This window comes from Hyla sarda, chromosome 2 (genome assembly GCF_029499605.1).
Source record: "Hyla sarda isolate aHylSar1 chromosome 2, aHylSar1.hap1, whole genome shotgun sequence".
NCBI lineage: Eukaryota > Metazoa > Chordata > Amphibia > Anura > Hylidae > Hyla > Hyla sarda.
The window spans coordinates 324,687,971-324,710,027 of NC_079190.1; the positions used below are offsets into that span (position 1 = coordinate 324,687,971).

Below are 22,057 nucleotides of genomic sequence, written 5' to 3' on the forward strand. Positions count from 1 at the left end.
TAATGCCTCGGGGCTGCCACGTCTTGGTCAGTGCTTGGCCCACTATGTGATTGACGCACAGGCCCACCATGTATACATCGTCACTTATTAATAAAGCTACTCATCATTAGTGAACAACGGCGCATGCACAGAGGACCTGTGTGTCAATCAGTCAGCGGGCCAAGCTTTGACATAGAGGAAAGAGAACTGGCAGCGCAAGAACATTGCAGACCCCTGGCGATGCCTCTCTGACTGACTATTGCTGACTTTCTTAAAAGGTGGATTTTAGCGTTATAAAGACACAGAAAAAGCAACCAAAGGTATAGCTGCAATATACATTTATAATGTGTGTGTGTGTGTGTGTATATATATATATATATATATATATATATATATATATATATATATATATGGCATAGTTTTAAGGGGTATTTTTAAAATGCACTTAACCCCTTAAGGACCGGGGGTTTTTCCGTTTTTGCATTTTCGTTTTTTGCTCCTTGCCTTTAAAAAATCATAACTCTTTCAATTTTGCACCTAAAAATCCATATGATGGCTTATTTTTTGCACCACCAATTCTACTTTGTAATGACGTCAGTCATTGTGCCCAAAAATCTACGGTGAAACGGGAAAAAAAATCATTGTGAGACAAAATTGAAAAAAAAAAACGCCATTTTGTAACTTTTGGGGGCTTCCGTTTCTACGTAGTACATTTTTCGGTAAAAATGACACCTTACCTTTATTCTGTAGGTCCATATGATTAAAATGATACCCTACTTATACAGGTTTGAATTTGTCGCACTTCTGGAAAAAATCATAACTTCATGCAGAAAAATTTATACGTTTAAAATTGTCATCTTCTGACCCCTATAACTTTTTTTTTATTTTTCCGTGTATGGGGCGGTATGAGGGCTCATTTTTTGCGCCGTGATCTGAAGTTTTTAACGGTATCATTTTTGCATTGATAGGACTTATTGATCGCTTTTTATTCATTTTTTCATGATATAAAAAGTGACCAAAAATGCACTATTTTGGACTTTGGAATTTTTTTGCGCGCACGCCATTGACCGAGCGGTTTAATTAACGATATATTTTTATAATTCGGACATTTCAGCACGCGGCGATACCTTTTATGTTTATTTTTATTTACACTGTGTTTTTTCTTTTATGGGAAAAGGGGGGTGATTCAAACTTTTAATAGGGAAGGGGTTAAATGATGTTTATTCACTTTTTTTTTGCACTTTTTTTTTGCAGTGTTATAGGTCCCATAGGTCCCATTAACCCTTTAGACGCGGCTATCCCGAACAGCCCACTGAGCTAGCCGGCATGCTTTCGGTTTCACTTTAGACGCGGCGTTCAACTTTGAACGCCGCGTCTAAAGGGTTAATAGCGCGCGGCACAGCGATCAATGCCGCGCGCTATTAGCCACGGGTCCCGGCCGTTGTTAGAGGCCGGGCCCGAACCGCTATGACGCGGGGCCACGCCGTGGCCCCGCGTTATAGATCGGGAGTGGACACATGACGTTCCAGTACGTCATGTGTCCTTAAGGGGTTAAAAGGGGGGTGCTCCAGTGAAGTACAGATTTATTAAAACAACGAAAAAACTCTAGGTTCAGACTACGGAATTTCTGCCTGCAATTCTGCTTTGAAATTGCAGGCGGAAATTCCGCTTGCTAAAATGTACTGTATAGTGCAGTGGTCTTCAACCTGCGGACCTCCAGATGTTGCAAAACTACAACTCCCAGCATGTCCGGACAGCCTTTGGCTGTCTGGGCATGCTGGGAGTTGTAGTTTTGCAACATCTGGAGGTCCGCACGTTGAAGACCACTAGTATAGTGAATGGGTTTCCGTTCACAAATTCACACTTCGGAATTTGTGAACGGAAAATCCGCTTGGAAATTTCCGCCTGAATAATGGCGGTGCTCGTTCTTCAGGCGGAAATCCGTGCGGAACACATTGCAGTCTATTGGAGGTCCTAGCGCCGACTGATTCAGTCTGCGCTGACCGCACTCGGAATCTCTGTGCGGAAATTTTCTGCCAGTAGATTCCGTAGTTTGAACCTGGATATGTTTCCTGTAAATGATCCTGCCTGATATGCATGGCTCCTGTGACCCCTGTTGTCTTCTCTTGCTGCTTGATATTCTTTGCCATCCTTTCCTCCCTTTCAGCATGAATAAATTTCCAGGCAACCATTGCAGCTCTGCTCTCATTGCCTGCCAGCTCCCTCTCTGAAAGCAGACCTCCCCCTTATGCTCTGTGCTCAGAGATATTTCAGTGTGTGATTGACTGAGGCTGCACACACCTCCCAACTGTCGACACTAAAGGGTGCATGACTCATCAGTGTAGGGCAGAAACCATGTGGTCATGTGGTCTATGTCTCTCAGGAGAGTGGGGGCTGCTGTCAGAGAGGGACTTCTATTTAAAAATCTTAATCCTTCCAGTACTTATCAGCTGCTGTAATGTTTCACAGGAAGTTTTTTTTCTTTCTGACCACAGTGCTCTCTGACACCTCTGTCCATTTTAGGAACTGTCCAGAGTAGGAGCACATCCCCATAACAAACCTCTCCTGCTCTGGACAGTTCCTGACATGGACAGAGGTGTCAGCAGAGAGCACTGTGGTCAGACAGAAAGGATATTCAAAGAGAGAAGAACTTCCTCTGTATTATACAGCAGCTGATAAGTACTGGAAGGATTAAGATTTTTAAATGGCAGTAATTTACATATGTTTAACTTTTTGGCACCAGTTGATAAAAAAAAAAAAAAAGGTTTTCCAGCAGAGTACCCCTTTAAGGTTGTTGCTTAGCAAACAGCAGGGACAAATATTGTTGGGGATGCTGAATCGCTTTAATTTTAATGAAAAATTCCTAGTTTTCATCAGTTTCTCATCATTCTGCTAATACTGTGCTATCTGTTTGCAGTTTGCTAGTGTAGGAAACTGAGCAGGTTTATATGCTTAAAGGGAACCAATCATCAGATTTTACCCTATATAATGCTTGGCAAAGCGTTATATAGGGTAAAATCTTTATTTTCACCATTCCCGGGGGACGCTCCTGCCCCCAGGGATGGTGAAGATATGAAGTTATAAACTAGTCGCCGCCGCCGTAAGTAGTCACCTGGGCGGGGAGCTCTTCTCATCTACTCCCGTTCTTCGGCCGGGAGCGACGCCCCCTCCGCTTGATTGATGGGCCGCGTCATCACTCTGCTCCGTCTGTTCAGTGAGCGGAACAATGCTGCGGCCCATCAATCAAGCGGAGAGGGCGTCTCTCCTGTCCGAAGAACGGGAGTAGATGAGAAGAGCTCCCCACCCAGGTGACTACTTACGGCGACTAGTTTATAACTTCATATCTTCACCATCCCTGGGGGCAGGAGCATCCCCCGGGAATGGCGAAAATAAAGATTTTACCCTATATAACGCTTTGCCAAGCATTATATAGGGTAAAATCAGATGATTGGTTCCCTTTAAATATGGTAAAACATTCAATATGACTTGTGTTGTGGTTTTTCTTTCAAACAGGGAGAAAGACATTGAGATATTTCTGGAATCAAGTCGCAGTAAGTTCATTGGCTACACTCTTGGAAGGTAAGATAATGATGCCTTATTGTGATTCCTAGTTTATAGTATTTAAATGTAGTCTTTGCTAACTTCTCTCCAATTTCTCAGTGACACAGATACAGTAGTTGGTTTACCACGCCCTATTCATGAGAGTATTCGCACTCTAAAGCTGGTAAGTCTCCCGTGATTTTTAGCTGTCATTTTCCTTTCTTATAGTTTTGCTGTTTGTTTAGCTATCCCCACTTTTTACTGAATAACCAGTTAGATAGTAACTTTATTGCAAAATAGGATGTGACATCTACGCTGAAAGTGGTAAATACGAGTGGGCATGAATTACGTTCATGTTAAGAGCCTAGCATTCCCGCTCATTTTTGCAATAAAGTTCCTGTCCAACTTCTTATTCATTACAACATTGCAATATTCCTGTATCTCGGATAATTTAGCAAGAAAAATACATTTGGAATCTGGGCACCTGAGGCTACGAAATGATATCGTTTTTGGAATCTTCTCAGATCCTCTACTTATGTGTGTCTACAATCCATGTTACAAGAAAATACATAATTCAGTCATAAGATTAAAGTCCTCAAGCACATTTGATAAAAAAAAAGCATTGTCATGTGTAAAATGGTTGTTGGCTACTTCTTCATAAAAATAAAAAAAACTAATAACGGTTAATTACAGTTAATACATTTGCCTCTTCCACAGCATAAATACACATCTATTGCTGAGATTCAGATTCGCCTTGAGGAAGAGTTCATAATGTGTCCGCTCTCTGGCGTAAGTAGTATTACAGTGATAAGCTCTCATTGTTGCAGCTGGGTCATGTGACCTCTATTCAGACTACCAGGAAATTGCACGCTTTCATATATAACAGGAAGTTGTCAGTTCTGTGCACCATAATTGGAAACCTTCTTCTGGCAGCTCTGTCCTCCTTTTGTACACTTCTCATGTATAGTCTACTGCTGTTGATAGAATCTCTGCTCTAAGAGGTGTGATCTAGCAGGTGAGTCCATACTTGGATTAGCTATAGAGTTGTACAAGTTCATTGACTCGCGCTGTCTCTCTATGTGCAGATTTTTGTTATTGCCCTGTGTGTGGCAGCCTGGCATCTTCTCTCATGTGTTAGAGCTACAGGGAGAAATAGAAAAATTTGTTCTCTAATATGATACTCTGTAGTGTGAGTTAGGGAACAGACTTTTTGTCTCTTATCTATCACTTGCTGAAAATCACTAAAATAAGGGAAAGCGCTCCATGGTGTGATAACGCAATAAACAAATGCAGGCGAACACAATATTGGAAGTGCTCACCCTTGGTGGCTGTACTAAAGCCAAGTACAACAATGGAATAGCGTGTAAAAGATCAGTAGATCCGGGATCCAGCAGCCGCTCCTAGGATTAAACAGCAAACACAATGAAGACCTCCAAAAGATTCAGGATCAAGCAGGGCGCATGGGACTCAGGTCAAACAATTAGGTTTATTAACCGCAATGCAACGCGTTTCGCGGTAAACCGCTTCATCAGGCATGCCTGATGAAGCGGTTTACCACGAAACGCGCTGCATTGTGGGTAATAAACCTAATTGTTTTACCTGAGTTCCATGCGCCCTGCTTGTTCCTGAGTCTTTTGGAGGTCTTCATTCTATCACTTGCTGCGCTTAGATAGGACTTGTCTGCAAAATAAGAGGTACCATGGGAAATGTAGGTGGTATTAAAAGAGCCATACCGGAAGGGAAATAGGAATCAAGATTGGAAACAAAGCCATAAAGGGAATGCCAACTACAATTAGTATGCACAAGGCTTGCTTAAGTGCCTCTTTATTATTCTTTAATAATTGCATGTTTTGTAATGGGCAGGCAAAAACAATTCATAGTGCTTCTTTAGTCTATTTTTAACTAGTTCCATTTAATTTAAATTCTTTGTTACTTAGGGTGAAGAAGAGGTTGAACAAGTTCCTGCAGAGATCTTATATCAGGGTCTTCTCCCCAGTTTACCTCAGTACATGGTAAGTACATAATGTTTGTCCCCAGAATCTTAGTGAGTGAATTTTTCTCTCTCAATATTTGCATTTCCAGCCTTCCACAGGACCAGGGAGATTATTAGCGAAGGTCAGCTATCATTGGCAATTGTCTTTTTCTATAACATCCATTTATATAGGCGTTACAGAATCAGTTTTCCCGAGCCATGACAACATTGGGGGCATTTCCATCTTATGTTCTTTTGGGATTGAATTCCTGGTGTTGGCTTTCACTTTTGTTATGCTTTTACCTTTAAAAAGTGTAAGTTCTTTCTGTTATGTTAAGCAGTATATATTTGTATTTAATCAATAAGGAATGCTCTTTTGGTGTTGGAAATTCACTGAGACTGGAGATGAGGTTTCCTGTCCCTAGGGCAGTGTTTCTCAACCAGGGTGCCTCCAGCTGTTGCAAAACTACAATTCCCGGCATGCCCGGACAGCCTTTGGCTGTCCAGGCATGCTGGGAGTTGTAGTTTTGCAACAGCTGAAGACACCCTGGTTGGGAAACCCTGACCTAGGGGTGGAGTCTCTCCCTCAGGTTGTGCTGTCCTACCTTAGGGGAAAAAGAATATCCAGTGAGTATTTACCAGCTTTTAGCATCCTCATTAGGTTGCTGCTTGAGCTAACACTCAGAAGGGGCATGAGTTGGTCACTGTACTGTTAGTTGAGGGAAGACTACAGTATACAGTAATGGCAGCACCTGAATCCTTTTGTGAGGTACCATTGTGACCCCATAAACTTTTCCCATAAGATTTCTAATGTTCTGTTTGTCACTTGTTACGGGATATTGAGTTCAGAATGATAGGGGAAAACTTGAATATAAAGAAATGTAAAAGGGTTAGAAAACTTTCCGAATGTCTTAGATCCTAGAATGGGTATAGACAAGGGTGGGATAATACTTGCCCTCCTTTCTTTAATAAAATCAGTATTTTCCGTCATTAAAAATAGGAAAATCTCCAATTTTATTACAAGACGAGGAAGCTCACATTATGCTTGTTTAACCCCTTAATGACTATGCCAATTTTCACTGTAGGACCACAGCTTTTTTGCACATCTGACCACTGTCACTTTAAGCATTAGTAACTCTAGGATGCTTTTATCTTTTCATTCTCATTCCGAGATTGTTTTTTCGAGACATATTCTACTTTATGTTAGTGGTAAAATTTTGTTGACACTTGCATCATTTCTTGGTGAAAAATTCAAAAATTTGATGAAGAAAAATTGAAAATGTTGCTTTTTTCTAACTTTGAAGCTCTCTGCTTGTAAGGAAAATGAATATTCCAAATAAATTATATATTGATTCACATATACAATATGTCTACTTTAAATGTTTTTTACTTTTGGAAGACATCAGAGGGCTTCAAAGTTCAGCAGCAATTTTCTAATTTTTCACACAATTTTCAAAATCTGAATTTTTCATGGACCAGTTCAGTTTTGAAGTGGATTCGAAGGGCCTTCATATTAGAAATACCCCATAAAAGACCCCATTATAAAAACTGCACCCCTCAAAGTATTCAAAATGACATTCAGAAAGTGTGTTTAACCCTTTAGGTGTTTCACAGGAATAGCAGCAAAGTGAAGGAGAAAATTCGAAATCTTCATTTTTTACACTCACATGTTCTTGTAGACCCAGTTTTTGCATTTTTAGAAGGGGTAAAAGGAGAAAAATCCTCTAAAAATTTGTAACCCAATTTCTCTTGAGTAAGGAAATATCTCATGTGTATGTCAAGTGTTCGGCGGGCTCAGAAGGGAAGGAGCAACAATGGTATTTTGGAGAGTGCGTTTTTCTGAAATGGTTTTTTGGGAGCATGTCACATTTAGGAAGCCCCTATGGTATCAGAACCATTTTGGAAACTACACCCCTCAAGGCACGTAACAAGGGGTCCAGTGAGCCTTAACACAACTTTTTCGTTTAAAGTCGGTTGTGTAAATGAGAAAAAAAAATTTCACTAAAGTGCATTTTTCCCCCCCAAATTTACCATTTTTACAAAGGGTAATAGGGTAAAATGCCCCCCAAAATTTGTAACCCCATCTCTTCTGAGTATGGAAATACCCCATGTGTGGACATCAAAAGCCCTGATGGCGCACTACAATGCTCAGAAGAGGAGGAGCGCCATTGAGCCTTTGGAAAGAGAATTTGTTTGGAATGGAAGTCAGGGGCCATGTGCGTTTACAAAGCCCCCCTGTGGTGCCAGCACAGTGGACCCCCCCCCCCCCTACATGTGACCCCATTTTTGAAAGTACAACCCTCACAGAATTTAATAAGGGGTGCAGTGAGCATTTACATCTCACTGGCATTTGACAGATCTTTGGAACAGTGGGCTCTGCAAATAAAAAAAATTAATTTCTCTATCGGCTCCATTGGGGGACACAGACCGTGGGTGTATGCTGCTGTCTTTAGGAGGTGTGACACTATGGTAATTAAAAAGTCGGCTCCTCCCAGCAGGATATACCCGCCTTCAGGCCCTGAGGTAATCAGTTTAAGCTTAGTGTCTGAAGGAGGTGGACATGGTCTGGAATTCTCCAGACCAGGTCTTCTGATTTTTGTTTTCCTAGTTATGGACGTGTTAGTTTTTTATTCCTTTTTCTTTCCTGTTTTCAGGTGGGGACTCAGGGACTCCGGTTCCCTGTTTCCCCATTGAGAGTAAGGGGGCACAGACATTGCTTATATGCGCTGTTCACCCCCCCCCCCCCCCTCGCCAATGGTAAGCGCCTGGGTTGGTACCTCATGGGTCCGGGTCCCCCTATTTACCTGCTCGCTCGCGCATAGCAGCCAGGCGTGATGCAGGTGACAAAAGCTGACTGAAGACTTCACTGAAGACTCCATTAGGTAAGTTCTTCTGACTGAGGTAAGTACTTTCCCCCTTTTCTCCTTAGGTGCGGACTTGCAAGCTCTGAAGACCCCCTGTTTTTGGCCCACCTTTTCAGGTTATAGGGCTGGCTTATACAGGGGCTGGACTTTTATTCTGGGGGAGCAGTGGCATTTTAGGGGGCATGTAATCTGTTTTACTTCACTGTGTGTGTGGTTACTTTGACCGCAGCGCCTTGTATGCGGCTGACAGCCGTGGCGCTTGTACGGGCCGGGCGCTCTGAGCGCCGGCTTACTTTCACTTTCTCCGGCAGTCTCTGCCGGCGTATAGGCCGCCTGCTCTATTCCCCCGAGCGCATATGCGGCTGACGTGCGCTCGGGACAAGGAGCGGGCGCCATTACAGCTTCTTCTCGGCCAGTCTATAGCTCCGCCCACATGGCTGTCGGAGCTCTTCAGAGGCACGAAGTAGCCTCCAATCAGCGCCGTGGGCGCTATTTTCAGTTAGAAGGGGCCAATTAGTTAGTGCCTCTGCTTCAGGCACGCCCCTCTCTGCTATTGGCTGGCCTGTTTCTGTCACTCTAGCTGCACTGAGCAAGTTCCTCCTCACCGCAGCTGCCAGGGGACACAGACTAGGGTGAGAAAGTTCCTGTCTCTTCTCTCATTATGTCCGTACCCAGAGCTGTTCCTCTCTCTAAACAGAAACATGGAACGTCAGTGACTTATTTTGTCTGTAAGCACTGTAATGCCAAGATGCCTGGCTCTACTGAGCCCACTTGTCCTGCCTGCTCCACTGCTCCCCCAGACCCCCTGGTACCCCCTGATGCCCTTTCGGTTCAGCCACTCCACCAGCCTGGGTTTCTTCCCTGACCCAGTTTATAGCTGACTTGACCCAAGTCTCCCATTCGGTGGCTGAGGCCTCCGACCGCTCTGATTCAGTTGAAACGGTGAACTCATTGGTGACCGCCATAAGAGACATCTTTTACTTAGAGGACCCAGGATCTTCGGATGTCACTCCAGGAGTATAGAAGTTCCTCTTTGGTATCTGAGTTGAGTAAAATCTTGTCTAAATAACCCAGTCCCTCTCTCAAATGTTGTGCTTTAAGACATTGAAGCTATGACTCGAAGGGAAACTAATTGTTTGTTCAGAAGTGATCTGATTTTCTTCGTATTATCTTCAATTTTTTGGCAGGAAAAGGGAAACCCCTGGTCCCCCTGAAGGGATAGGAGTTAGGTGGCAGCGGTGCCACCCCTCCTATCCCTGCTATTTGTCGGGGGGGGGGGGGGGGGTTAAAGTTTGGTTCCCCCGCTCTGCCCACCCACCACCCACTGTAGTCCGGGCAGAGCAGAGGAACTGTTGGTGACCAGTGCCAGAGGTCACTTACCATCGGCAGCGGGTGGCAATGACATGCGGCCGGCTCCCTGGTGCAGACTAAGGAAGCCAGTGAGTTGCCTAGCAACATCTGGAGTGCTACAGTTTGAGACCACTATACAGTGGTCTCCTCCTCTTCTGACCATTGTAGTTCGCCCGCAGAGCACTTAACGTCCACACGTGGTATTTCCATACTCAGAAGAAATGGGGTTACAAACTTTGGGGGGGCAATTTCTCCTATTACCCCTTTGTAAAAATGTAAAATTTGGGTAAAAAACTGCATTTTAGTGAAGAAATGTTTTTTTCACGTACACATCAGACTTTAACAAAATATTTCTAATATGAAAGCCCTTCAAATCCACTTCAAAACTGAACTGGTCCTTTGAAAAATTCAGATTTTGAAAATTTTGTGAAAAATGAGAAAATTGCTGCCGAACTTTGAAGCCCTCTGATGTTTTCCAAAAGTAAAAACACGTCAACTTTATGATGCAAATATAAAGTAGACATATTGTGTTTGTGAATCAATATATAATTTATTTGGAATATTCATTTTCCTTACAAGCAGAGAGCTTCAAGGTTAGAAAAAATGCTCTGGTCCTTAAGGTGAAAATGGGCTTGGTCCTTAAGGGGTTAATAAATGTGAATAAGCCCCTCACCCCCCCAAAAAAAATAAGTTACCCTCTTCCTTTTTTACAAATAAAACTGACTGATCAAAACTTATCATATCTCAAAATGTCAGACCCTCTAAGTGCAACCGCAGGTAATAAATGTTACTATTGTAATACTCTTAGATCGCCTTGCTAAAGATCCTGCTTGCTGCTGCGCCTACTTCCAAAGCAAAGACAGATTCAATTAATATTCTGGCAGATGTGCTTCCGGAAGAAATGCCGTAAGTAATGCTGGCATGTGTGGGCGCATGTGTAGGATGGTTGTTTAGTTTAGCTGCTGAATGGAAATGTGTGCCTTTCTGTGAAGGTTTAATTTTTTTTTTATGTGAATCTGGCTTACTTTCTTTTGAAACCCACCTCCTAGTTACATAGAAAACGGATTATTATGCAGGGGTAAACACAATAATTATTTCTTAGTAAACTCCCTGGCAGATTCTACCTTGGCTAGCAGCAGGGCACTAGCAGTGGCTTATGTTATGGGATTCACATAATTCTGTAGTTCAGCCAACAGGACAGCATGTAATGTAATTCTACTGTGTTGGCTGCCCTCCTTGATAGAGGACCTATTCTATTCTGATTCTAGTTAGAAGCAGAATCTGCCATGCAATGTGTTTTTTTTTTTTTTTTTTTTTTTTTTTTTTTTTTTTAAATATAGTTCACACTATATAGTTCATTCTCCTGATATCTGGAGATAAATTTTAAATAAAATCTCATGACTTTTTATTATGCTTGTTTTACTTCTCAATTTTCTGTTACAGGACCACAGTTCTACAGAGCATGAAACTAGGAGTAGATGTGAATCGACACAAAGAGATTATCGTGAAAGCTATTTCCGCTGTATTGCTGCTGTTACTAAAACACTTCAAGCTAAACCATGTTTATCAGGTTTGTATTCCTTAACCCCCTTAAGGACATGGCCCATTTTGGCCTTTAAGACGTTTTCGTTTTTTCCTCCTCCCTTTTAACCCTTTAAAGACAAAGGACGTATATTTACGTCCTCCGCCGTCTCCCGCGATATGCCGCGGGATCACGCGGTGTCCCTGCGTCATATCTGGTCGGTCCCGGCGGCTATCAACGGCCGGGACCCGCGTCTAATACAGGACATCACCGATCCCGGTGATGCCCTGTATTAACCCTTCAGACGTGGTGTTCAAAGCTGACCGCCGCGTCTGAAGTGTAAGTATCCCGGCTGCTCAGTCGGGCTGTTCGGGACAGCCGCGGTGAAATCGTGGCGTCCCGAACAGCTTACAGGACACCGGGAGGGCCCTTACCTGCCTCCTCTGTGTCCGATCGACAAATGACTGCTCTGTGCCTGAGATCCAGGCAGGAGCAGTCAAGCGCCTTATGGGACCTATGACACTGCAAAAAAAAAAGTAAAAAAAAAGTGTTATTAAAGGTCATTTAACCCCTTCCCTAATAAAAGTTTGAATCGCCCCCCTTTTCCCATAAAAAAAAAAAGTGTAAATAAAAATAAACATATGTGGTATCGCCACGTGCATAAATGTCCGAACTAAAAATATATTGTTAATTAAACTGCACGGTCAATGGCGTACACGTAAAAAAAAAAATTCCAAAGTCCAAAAAAGAGTAGTTTTGGTCACTAAAATAAAAGAATGAATAAAAAGTGATAAAGTCTGATCAAAACAAAAATCGTACCGATAAAAACTTCAGATCACGGCGCAAAAAATGAGTCCTCATACCGCCCTGTACGTGGAAAAATAAAAAAGCTATAGGGGTCAGAACAGGACATTTTTAAACGTATACATTTTCCTGCATGTAGTTATGATTTTTTTTTCCAGAAGTACGACTAAATGAAACCTATATAAGTAGGGTATCATTTTAATCGTATGGACCTACAGAATAATAAGGTGTCATTTTTACCGAAATATGCTCTGCGTAGAAACGGAAGCCCCCAAAAGTTACAAAATGGCGTTTTTTCTTCGATTTTGTCGCACAATGATTTTTTTTTTACCATTTCGCCATGAATTTTTGGGTAAAATGACTAATGTCACTGCAAAGTAGAATTGGTGACGCAAAAAATAAGCCATAATATGGATTTTTAGGTGGAAAATTGAAAGGGTTATGATTTTTAAAAGGTAAGGAGGCAAAACCGAAAGTGCAAAAATTTAAAAACCCTGAGTCCTACAGACCCATATGAGGGCTTGTTCTTTAAGTGACCAATTGTAATTTTGTAATAAGATCTTACATTTTGCCATAAAATGTAACGCAAAACCAAGAAAACTGCAATTTTGCAACTTTTGTGGGGTTTGGTTTTTACACAGTGCACTCTATGGTACAAAATGATACATTATCTTTATTCTGTAGGTCAATATGATTAAAACAATACCCAATATATAGTTTTTTTTTTTTTGTTTTATTCTACTACTTAAAATAAATGCAATCTTTTTCTGACAAAATTGGTATGCATAAAATTGTCCTATGCTGACCCTTTTTTAACTTTATTTTTTGGTATATAGGTATGACCATCACGCTGTGACATCAGAGGTTTCAGAGACTGGAACAGCAGCTCGGCATAGAATGCGGGTGCAGCACGGATATCACGGGGGTCTCAGTGGCGGACCCCCTGCGTTTGGACATCTTATCCCCTATCCTTTGGATAGGGGATAAGATGTCTTTGACCAGAATACCCCTTTAAGTCCCCGTTGGGAACTTTTATATGCAATCATTAGATCATTCGTTTACTGTGTAATGCTATCATTACACAGCAGTACACAGTACGATATATTGGCGATCCACTGATATAGTCTGGCTAAACCAAGCTACATCAGTGGATCTGCAGCAGGAGGCAGGTAAGGGAACCCTCCTTCGCCATTTTATATCACTGAACCCCTGCTATCATGTCGGGCGGGTTCAGTGAGCTACACTGAGCTACCGGCAACGTTTATTGTCACTTTAGACTCCGTAATCGTCATTGATCACTGCGTCAAATGGGTTAAATGACCGACATTGGTGGAATCGGCAGCTGCTAGTCATAGCACTGAGTGAGGCTGCACACACCCCCCTCAGCATTTCCTGATTTTGGACTTCTGCCAGGCCAGCAGGAGTCCATAATCCGTGCAAACGATGGGGGGGGAGGGGGGGGGGTGAAGAAATGTGCTCTGGAAAAGTAGGGAGACACATAGTGGCAGCTTTTTTAAACACAAATAAAACATAGAAAACATTTTTTTATTTTTTTATTTTATTTTTTTTAAGCAAAGTACATTAGAAAGATTTTTTTATTTACCATAAGGAGTGCATTTAAGTATTAGAACACCTGGTTGTACCTTTATGCCCAATGTCTCGAATGGGTTAAAGGCTGTTTGTTTCCTGATTAAAGGGGTGGTCTGGAGAGCAGTAAACGTATTACCATAGCTGTGCAATGTGATCTTAAAGGGGTCCTCCACTGGAAAAAAAATGTTTTAAATCAACTGGTGCCAGATTTGTAAATTACTTTTTATAAAAATATCCCAATCCTTCCAGTACTTATCAGCTGCTGTATACTAAAGAGGAAGTTTATTTTCTTTTTGAATTTCCTTTCTGCCTGACCGCAAGTGCTCTCTGCTGACACCTCTGTCTATTTTTAGGAGCTGTCATGAGCAGGAGAGGTTTGCTATTGGGATTTGATCCTACTCTGGACAGTTCCTAAAATGGACAGAGGTATCCGCAGAGCGCACTGTGGTAAGGCAGAAATGAAATTCAAAAAGAAAATAACTTCCTCTGTGATTATACAGCAGCTGAAAAGTACTGAAAGGATTAAGGTTTTTAAATAAAAGTAATTTACAAATCTTTTTAACTTTCTGGCACCACTTGATTTAAAAAAGAAATAAAAAATGTTTTCCAATGGAGTACCCCTTTAACATCGGCAACTTTAAGTTATTGGACTCTGGCGGGGTTTCGCCTACACCTGATGACCGTGATTCGTTACCTGCCAGGAAGCAGCTGAGGCAATACCTTTTTCTGCACTCTGGACAACCCTTTAACCCCTTAAGGACCAGGCCAATTTTATTTTAGCGTTTAGGTTTTTTCCTCCTTGCCTTCTAAAATCCATAACTCTTTTACATTTCCATCCACAGACCCCAATTGCATCACCAATTGTACTTTGTCATGACACCTCTCATTTTACCATCAAATGTACGGCAAATAATTTTTTTAATAGTGAGGAAATTTAAATCAAAACCACAATTTTGCTAATTTTGGAGGGTTTCCTTTTCACACTGAACACTTTACGCTAAAAATTACATGTTTTCTTCTGTGTGTCAATTCACTTAAAATGATACCCATATTTACATACTTTTCTATAATTGTACTGTTTTTAAAAAATATCAAACTTTTTGTACAAAATCCAGTGTTTAAAATTGCCCCTATTTTGACCACCTATGACTTTAATTTTTCCGTTTACGCAGCTTTTTTTTTTTTTTTTTTTACGCTGTTCACCATACAGTATAATTAACATTATATTTTGATAGTTCGGACATTTACAAAATACTGCTCGCAGTCATGTACAGGAAGTAAATGTACCTCTGCACCAGGATGTACATTTGTCTGTGGTTAATTTACTGTAAAGGCTATACCATTGGGCTGTTATTTTATACTCACAGTAAATCTGTGCAGTCTCTGTTCATGACCTTCTAGACATTGGCACGTATGCTTACAACAGTAGCAGCCGGGATGCCCTTCAATTCAGAAAGGGAACAGATCCATCCCTAGTATTCTTCGCTCCTGCACGCTGCTACTGTCCTAGTAATCAAAGAGAAGGAGACTTATTTCAAGGCTGTCCCTGATAATGGGCACGGTCAGATAATGTTCATGTTTTATAATGTTGTACATTATTTTATATTGTATTTAAGATTTACACCAGAAAGCCACTGTAAATGACATCAAAGGGGTATTCTGGCCCTAAGACATCTTATCCCCTATCCAAAGAATAAGGGATAAGATGTCTGACTGTGGGGGGTCTCACCTCTGGGGACCCCTGCAATCTCTCATGCAGCATCCACCTGTCTCAGCTGCACAAAGCGATGATCGCTCCGTGTCTGAAGCCTCACTACCATGGGGCAGAGTATCGTGACGTCAGGACTCTGCCCCCTTGTGACATCAAGCCCTGACCCCTTAATGCAAGACTATGGGAGGGAGGAGTGATGACCCCCGCGATAAGACATCTTATCCCCTATCCTTTGGATAGGGGATAAGATGTCTTAGGGCCGGAGTACCCCTTAAAACCACTGGTTCAGTGAATAACATTATTTTGTAACAATGGCACATGTCAAGCTTGGTATGCTAGGCAACATTCATATGTTACTAACATCTTGGTGTCCGATACCTCAGGATACCTTCAGAGGTCTCCTAGAGTCCATACCTCTGTGGACGATAGCTATTTTGGTGGTATAACGGGGCTTAATAATAAGCAGGTGGTTTAAGTGTTATGACTGATGGGAAGGAATGTGAAGATGGTTGTTCTACATACTGTGTTCCAACTTGGCTAGCCCAAAGCTGCAGCACTATATTAAAAGTACAAATGAATATGCAATAGTGTGTAGTGATTTTATTTTCAGTTGTCCAAACATCACCCAGTTATTGTCATTTTTGCAGAAGCACATGACCACTCAATTTACTTTAGTCACTGACTGTTAAATGGATTATTAATTACCTGACTACATTCCCAAAGTTTAGTTATATTTTGTAAATATTTTTGTCAACATAATACATCACTTGCCAGTAAAGTATTCTAGAATGTGTATGCCAAATAGCAAACAATAAATAATGAAATGGAAAAGTAGGTCTGGTATTCTGTGATGTCACATTTAAGATGTTTTATGAGAGCTTTTTTTTTTTTTTTTCCCCAGATGGAGTATATGGCTCAGCATCTGGTGTTTGCAAATTGCATTCCTTTAATATTGAAATTTTTTAATCAAAATATTATGTCGTACATTACTGCCAAAAACAGGTAACTGAGGTGGGAGCTGAAAATATTATTTATGGTAAACAATATGTGTAATGTTTTCTATATTTATATTTCTTTCTATAGTATTTCCGTTCTTGACTACCCATATTGTGTCGTCCATGAGCTGCCTGAACTTACTGCAGAGAGTCTAGTAAGTGATGGATTTGATATATGCAATTTGAATATTATGAATGTTTATTTACTGGTTTTGTAATGTCTTTACAGGAAGCTGGAGATAATAACCGATTTTGTTGGCGAAACTTGTTTTCCTGCATAAATCTTTTGCGCATCCTAAACAAACTGACCAAGTGGAAGCACTCTAGGACCATGGTTAGTATACAAGGGTTTTTTTTTTCCACTTAATTTTCATCCTTTTTTTATATCACAATATACATTATAACTTTACCCAGTAGTGGATACATAATTAACAAGTCAGCTTGTAGATTAGTTTGGCACTGCAGCAATGCTGAGAATCTTGTACTGTGGCTGATACTTTAACTGCAGCATGGACATATGGTGGTGCTCAGGCTATAGGTAGTATGCAGATAACAACATGAAGAAGAGAAAATGAAAGCCCGCCACTCACTATTTCTTGTCTTCAAGCTTCATTAGACAAAAAGATACTCACATAAAAAACAGAGGAGAGAGACATAAACGGGGGGGGGGGGGGGGGGGGTTGGGGGGGGGGGGGGTACAGATAGGCAACAAGTGCTTCTTCGGGCCATACAACCTTGTTTGAATTAGTGCATTGTATATACAGGTAAGAACTACGGGTGGCTATTCACTTTTAATTACACCCACACGTGATGTCCAACGTCGGGGATGGGCATGTCTAGGAATCAGAAGCACAAGCACACTGCTATGTCAGTTCTATCATTTAACCCTAGAGTGCGTGTTGCATTGGATCTAATTATCCAATGCAGCTCTCTTTGAAGGAGTTTCTTGTCCATTCGTTCTCCTGCTTTTTCTTCAACTTTTTCAAGTCGTGCAAACCACAGGACCTCTGGGTTATTCTCATGTGTCTCCCTTATGTGGGATACTAAACAGGGTGTGCCCGGTTTCCCCATACGAATAGTGGGAGTAAAAATGCTCCCTGATCCGTACAAACAGTTGGTGTCCCGTCTTCCCTACATAATAAAATCCGCATGGACAGAAAATAGCATACACTTTATCCTCAGGTATCTAGTTGACATGTTATAATTGCAAAAGTTGCAATTCTTGCATTTTAGATTTCCTTTTAGTACATGGACTCCCAAACATGTAGTTTTTGTTCTATTCTGCTCTTTCTTTTGTACACTTCAGTGCATCACCTATTGTTTTGTCCTTTTTTTTTATGTGATTACGTTTTTTTTTTTATTAGCTACATTTTTCAAGTCCTCATCTACTTCTAATATATACCAATTGCGTTTAACGGCTGATTCTAGTATCCTGTTCATAGGAGAGATATCAAAGACGAATGTAAAAGTTTTTCTTGGTTCTGTCTAGATTTGTTTTGCAGGAGATCCTGTCTTTTTTGTTTGCTCTTAATCTACTCTTCTTTTAATTTTCTGGATATGACCTTTCTCTCAGTCTTTTTATAAGATTCTTTGTTTGTGTTGTTACGTTTTAACCTAATGAATTGTCCATAAGGGACTTCTTTTTTTTTTTTTTTTTTTCGTATTTTGGTGAGAACTATCATAGTAAAGTAAGGTGTTCCTAGTCACTTCCTTTCTGTAACCTTCTGTGATGAGTGTTGTTATAACTTTTTAGTCGAATGTCAAGAAATTCTAGTGTACTCCTCCATATTCATGCTTAACAGCCATATTTACAGTATTGCTAGCATTTAAGTAAGCAACGAAATCTGAGAACTGCTGTTCAAAACCTGACCATATAACTAGGATGTCATCCACATACCTAGTGTAGGTTTTTATATACTGCAGATAATGATTGAGGGAAGTATACACGTATCTTTTCAGAAATGGCTAAAAACAAATTGGCTGGGTCCCTGTCTCTTGCCTATACAATTTTTCAGCAAACTTTAAATGTACTGTTGGAGAATATGAACTGTAAACCCCCACATACAAAATCGATAAATGCTGCAGATCTGTCTGTATATTGTAAGAACTCTCTTACTGCCTGCACACCCGCATCATGTGGGATGCGGATGTACAGGCTGGCTGACTACATCAACAGAGCATAATGTGTACCCCTCCTCCCAATGAATCTCTCTTACCATTTGTAACAAATGCCTGGTGTCTTTTTTGTAAGATGGGATAGAGGATAAGAGGATTCCAGAGCCAATCTATGTACTGAGATAAGTGCTCAGTCACGGAGCCGATGCCCGCCTGGGTCTTCCAGGGGGTCAGCTCAGTGACTTGTGCACTTTTGGTAGGTGGTACCATTTTGCTCTGTTGATGTAGTCAGCCTGTACAGAGCAGAATAGAAAAAAAACTACATGGTTGGGGGAGACCTTGTACCGAAAGGAAATCTAAAATGCAAGAATTGCAACTTTTGCAATTATAACATGTCAACTAGATAACTGAGGATAGGTCCGATCCATCATACTGTTAATGAGCTAATAACATGCTGCTCAAAAAATAAAGTGTATGCTATTTTCTGTCCATGCAGTTATTATGTAGGGAATACGGGATGCCAACTGTTTGTACGGATCAGGGAGCATTTTTACTCCATTCGTACGGGGAAACGGGGTGCACCCCGTTTACTATCCCACATAAGGGAGATGCATGAAAATAACCCAGAGGTCCTGCGCTTTGCAGGACTTGAAAAAGTAGAATCAAAAGCAGGAGAACGAATAGACAAGATACTACTTCAAAGAGAGCTGCATTGTATAATTAGATCCAATGCAACAGGCCCTCTAGGGTTAAATGATAGAACTGACATGGCAGTGTGCTTCTGGTTCCTAGACATGCCCATCCCTGACATCACGTGTGTGGGTGTAACCGAAAGTGAATAGCCACTTGTAGTTCTTACCTGTATATACAATGCACTAACTCAGACAAGGCCAGAAGAAGGAGCTTGTTACCTATCTGTACCCCCTCTGGTTGCTCAGACAAAGCCTCTACAAATCAGGAGAAGAAGGTGGTCCTATCCTTCAAGACCTGTGCCTCCTGGAAGTCTGGCCCCCAGGTCTGGATTTTTTTCCAAGTCTGGATCCTTCAAGCCTGTCTGCCTGAAGGAGTGCCCCAGTCTGGGTCCTCCCCTTTGGTGGGCAGCTGTCTGTCTTGTTTCCCGGACTGTGTTGTTGGTGCAGGTGCAGAACTCCAGTTTTTTTGCAGATTGTCTTGCAGGGCTGCACATTAATTTTCCTTCTTCCCCAACAAATGTTTCTTTTGACCCCACCCCCCCAAATACCTATTATTGGTGAACATCCAGCACACCTATATATGCATGCCCATCTTCCTAACTTGCCAATGGTTTCTTCGCTTTGCAGTATTGGGAGCACTATCAGTTTTTAGCCATCCACTCTGAGACAAGTCCACCCTTCCCCTCTGTCCCTGGTCTTTGGGGTTCTGTTGCAATACAGTATCAGGTTGATGTCCTTCTCATCATTGTGTTAGAACTTAGGACCATCTTCCTCTGCCCTTTGTATTGGCAGATCTTCCTCAAGCCCTTCCTGTTCATCATTGTTGTACGCTATGGCCATAGTTTTGTCTGTCTGGATGTGAAGGCGGCACTAGGAGCAAATCAGCCATGACTGAAATGTTGAAGATACATTCCTGGGTGGAACTCAGTGTCCCATGACCATCTCTGCACTCCAAATTCCCAAGTGAAAAACTTGGTGGCAGACTACCCAAACCGAACATGCCCTGAATACTACCACGTATTGTGCCTCTAAATATAATACTGGCATCTGAATATTTTACTGCAACACGCTATGCTCCCAAATATTATATTGCCAAACACTGTGCCCTAACACAAAATTTTTTACCTTAAAACAGTGAGGTGTCTGTGCCCTCAATAAATTATGCCACTGCCACTTAATAAACTTTGCCACCATGCCTCCCATGAGCTGTGTAACTATGCCCCCTCAAGAGCTGTCACTATGCCCCCTCAAAAGCAGTAACTATATGCCCCATATAACCTGTGCCAGAATGTTCCTTTGCACTGAGCAGTGCTTGGCTATTAATTAATATCTGTGTCTTAAAGACACAGGCACACATGAATACCCGGAGAGCCTGATGCCTCCTCAGGGAACCGGCTGGAGGTCTAGATGACTAGCATCCAATGTCTGGATCAGTTGAGTACCACTGGTCTACACAGTATTATGCATGTTTTAGCTGATTTGTGAGATTAGATATTTTTATTGTAGTAAGACTTATGTATTTTCCTTTTACTAAGTAATTTTGTGGGTGTGTAGACCTGTTGGCCTTAGTTATCGTTATAATATGTTATATTTTTATGTATGGTTCGGCGGCCAGGTACATGTACGAGTTTGTCATGATCCTTTTTGTGTTTCAATTAACTTGATTGGTTTGATACTAAGTAATTTTGTGCCTTTTTAATCTAGCCAATGTTTATCATTTATCTTGCCTTTCATAGATGCTTGTTGTTTTCAAGTCTGCTCCCATCTTAAAAAGAGCTCTTAAAGTCAAACAGGCGATGATGCAGCTGTATGTACTCAAGTTACTGAAAGTACAGACCAAGTACTTAGGACGTCAGTGGAGGAAAAGCAACATGAAAACTATGTCAGCCATTTACCAGAAAGTGCGACACCGTCTGAATGATGATTGGGCATATGGAAATGGTATGAAATTTTAAGAATTTTAGATTTATTATTTTTGTGTAAATTTCTGCAAGAGATATCATTTGTTTTGTTAATTTTTTCATTTTTTTTCATTTGACATAGATCTTGATGCTCGCCCCTGGGATTTTCAGGCTGAGGAGTGTGCACTGAGAGCCAACATTGAGCGCTTCAACTCTCGCCGATATGATCGCACTCATAGAAACCCTGAATTCCTTCCAGTAGACAACTGTCTTCAGAGTGTGCTTGGTCAACATGTGGAGCTACCAGAGGACTTCCAAATGAACTATGACTTGTGGCTAGAGAGAGAGGTGTTTTCTAAACCTATATCTTGGGAAGAATTGCTGCAATAACATGCTATTTAACATCTGCCTAAAGATGATCGGTTTCATCTGCCTACATACATTTATAACACTAGTTAATTTACAAAAATAGTGATGACCTCTTATTGACATCCTCGAATATACCTGGGCCAAACGGTTATAACATGACCTTTAGATGCAACAAAAGTATGAATTATTATTTTTTTTTTTTTAGTTTTTTTTAAAGAGGGCATTCCCTTGTTTTTTTTTTTTCTTCATACTTTGGTTCACTTCTAGTAATAATTGCTCCTCTTTTCTTGACCCTTTTTTGGTTACACATCAAGGTAGACAATAAACTACTATCTGATCTTTCATATATTGTAAAGGGCCTTTGCAGGATTGGATGAGGGTAAGATTATGTGTGACTCCTAAAATAATTTTATTTATATATTGTGTATTGCATCAAGTCGTCTGTCACTTGCAACAGTGGTATTTCTGATGCTGAGTGAAATTGTACACCAGTGGACTATTTATTATGGTTTTGAAACAACATTCCTCTTGTTTATCTTTAAGGAAAGTTTTATGTGCTTTTTATATTTGTGCTTTTATATATATATTTTATCAGTGTGTACAGAATGTATGACCACAGATAAAAGCGGGATTAAAGTTGCAATTTATCTGGA

General features: G+C 41.1%; 1 protein-coding gene across 1 annotated transcript in view; it reads left to right on the top strand.

Annotated features, from left to right (window-relative positions):
- STRIP1 (striatin interacting protein 1) overlaps positions 1–22,057 on the top strand; it is a 39,676-nt gene extending 17,619 nt beyond the window's left edge. The window contains exons 11-21 of the mRNA XM_056557909.1: positions 3,493–3,558; positions 3,640–3,703; positions 4,237–4,308; positions 5,457–5,531; positions 10,514–10,611; positions 11,149–11,275; positions 16,234–16,334; positions 16,416–16,482; positions 16,557–16,661; positions 20,871–21,075; positions 21,178–22,057. Of these exons, the coding sequence (XP_056413884.1) occupies positions 3,493–3,558; positions 3,640–3,703; positions 4,237–4,308; positions 5,457–5,531; positions 10,514–10,611; positions 11,149–11,275; positions 16,234–16,334; positions 16,416–16,482; positions 16,557–16,661; positions 20,871–21,075; positions 21,178–21,425 (1,228 nt within the window). The 3' untranslated portion in view covers positions 21,426–22,057. The remainder of the gene's footprint in view (positions 1–3,492; positions 3,559–3,639; positions 3,704–4,236; positions 4,309–5,456; positions 5,532–10,513; positions 10,612–11,148; positions 11,276–16,233; positions 16,335–16,415; positions 16,483–16,556; positions 16,662–20,870; positions 21,076–21,177) is intronic.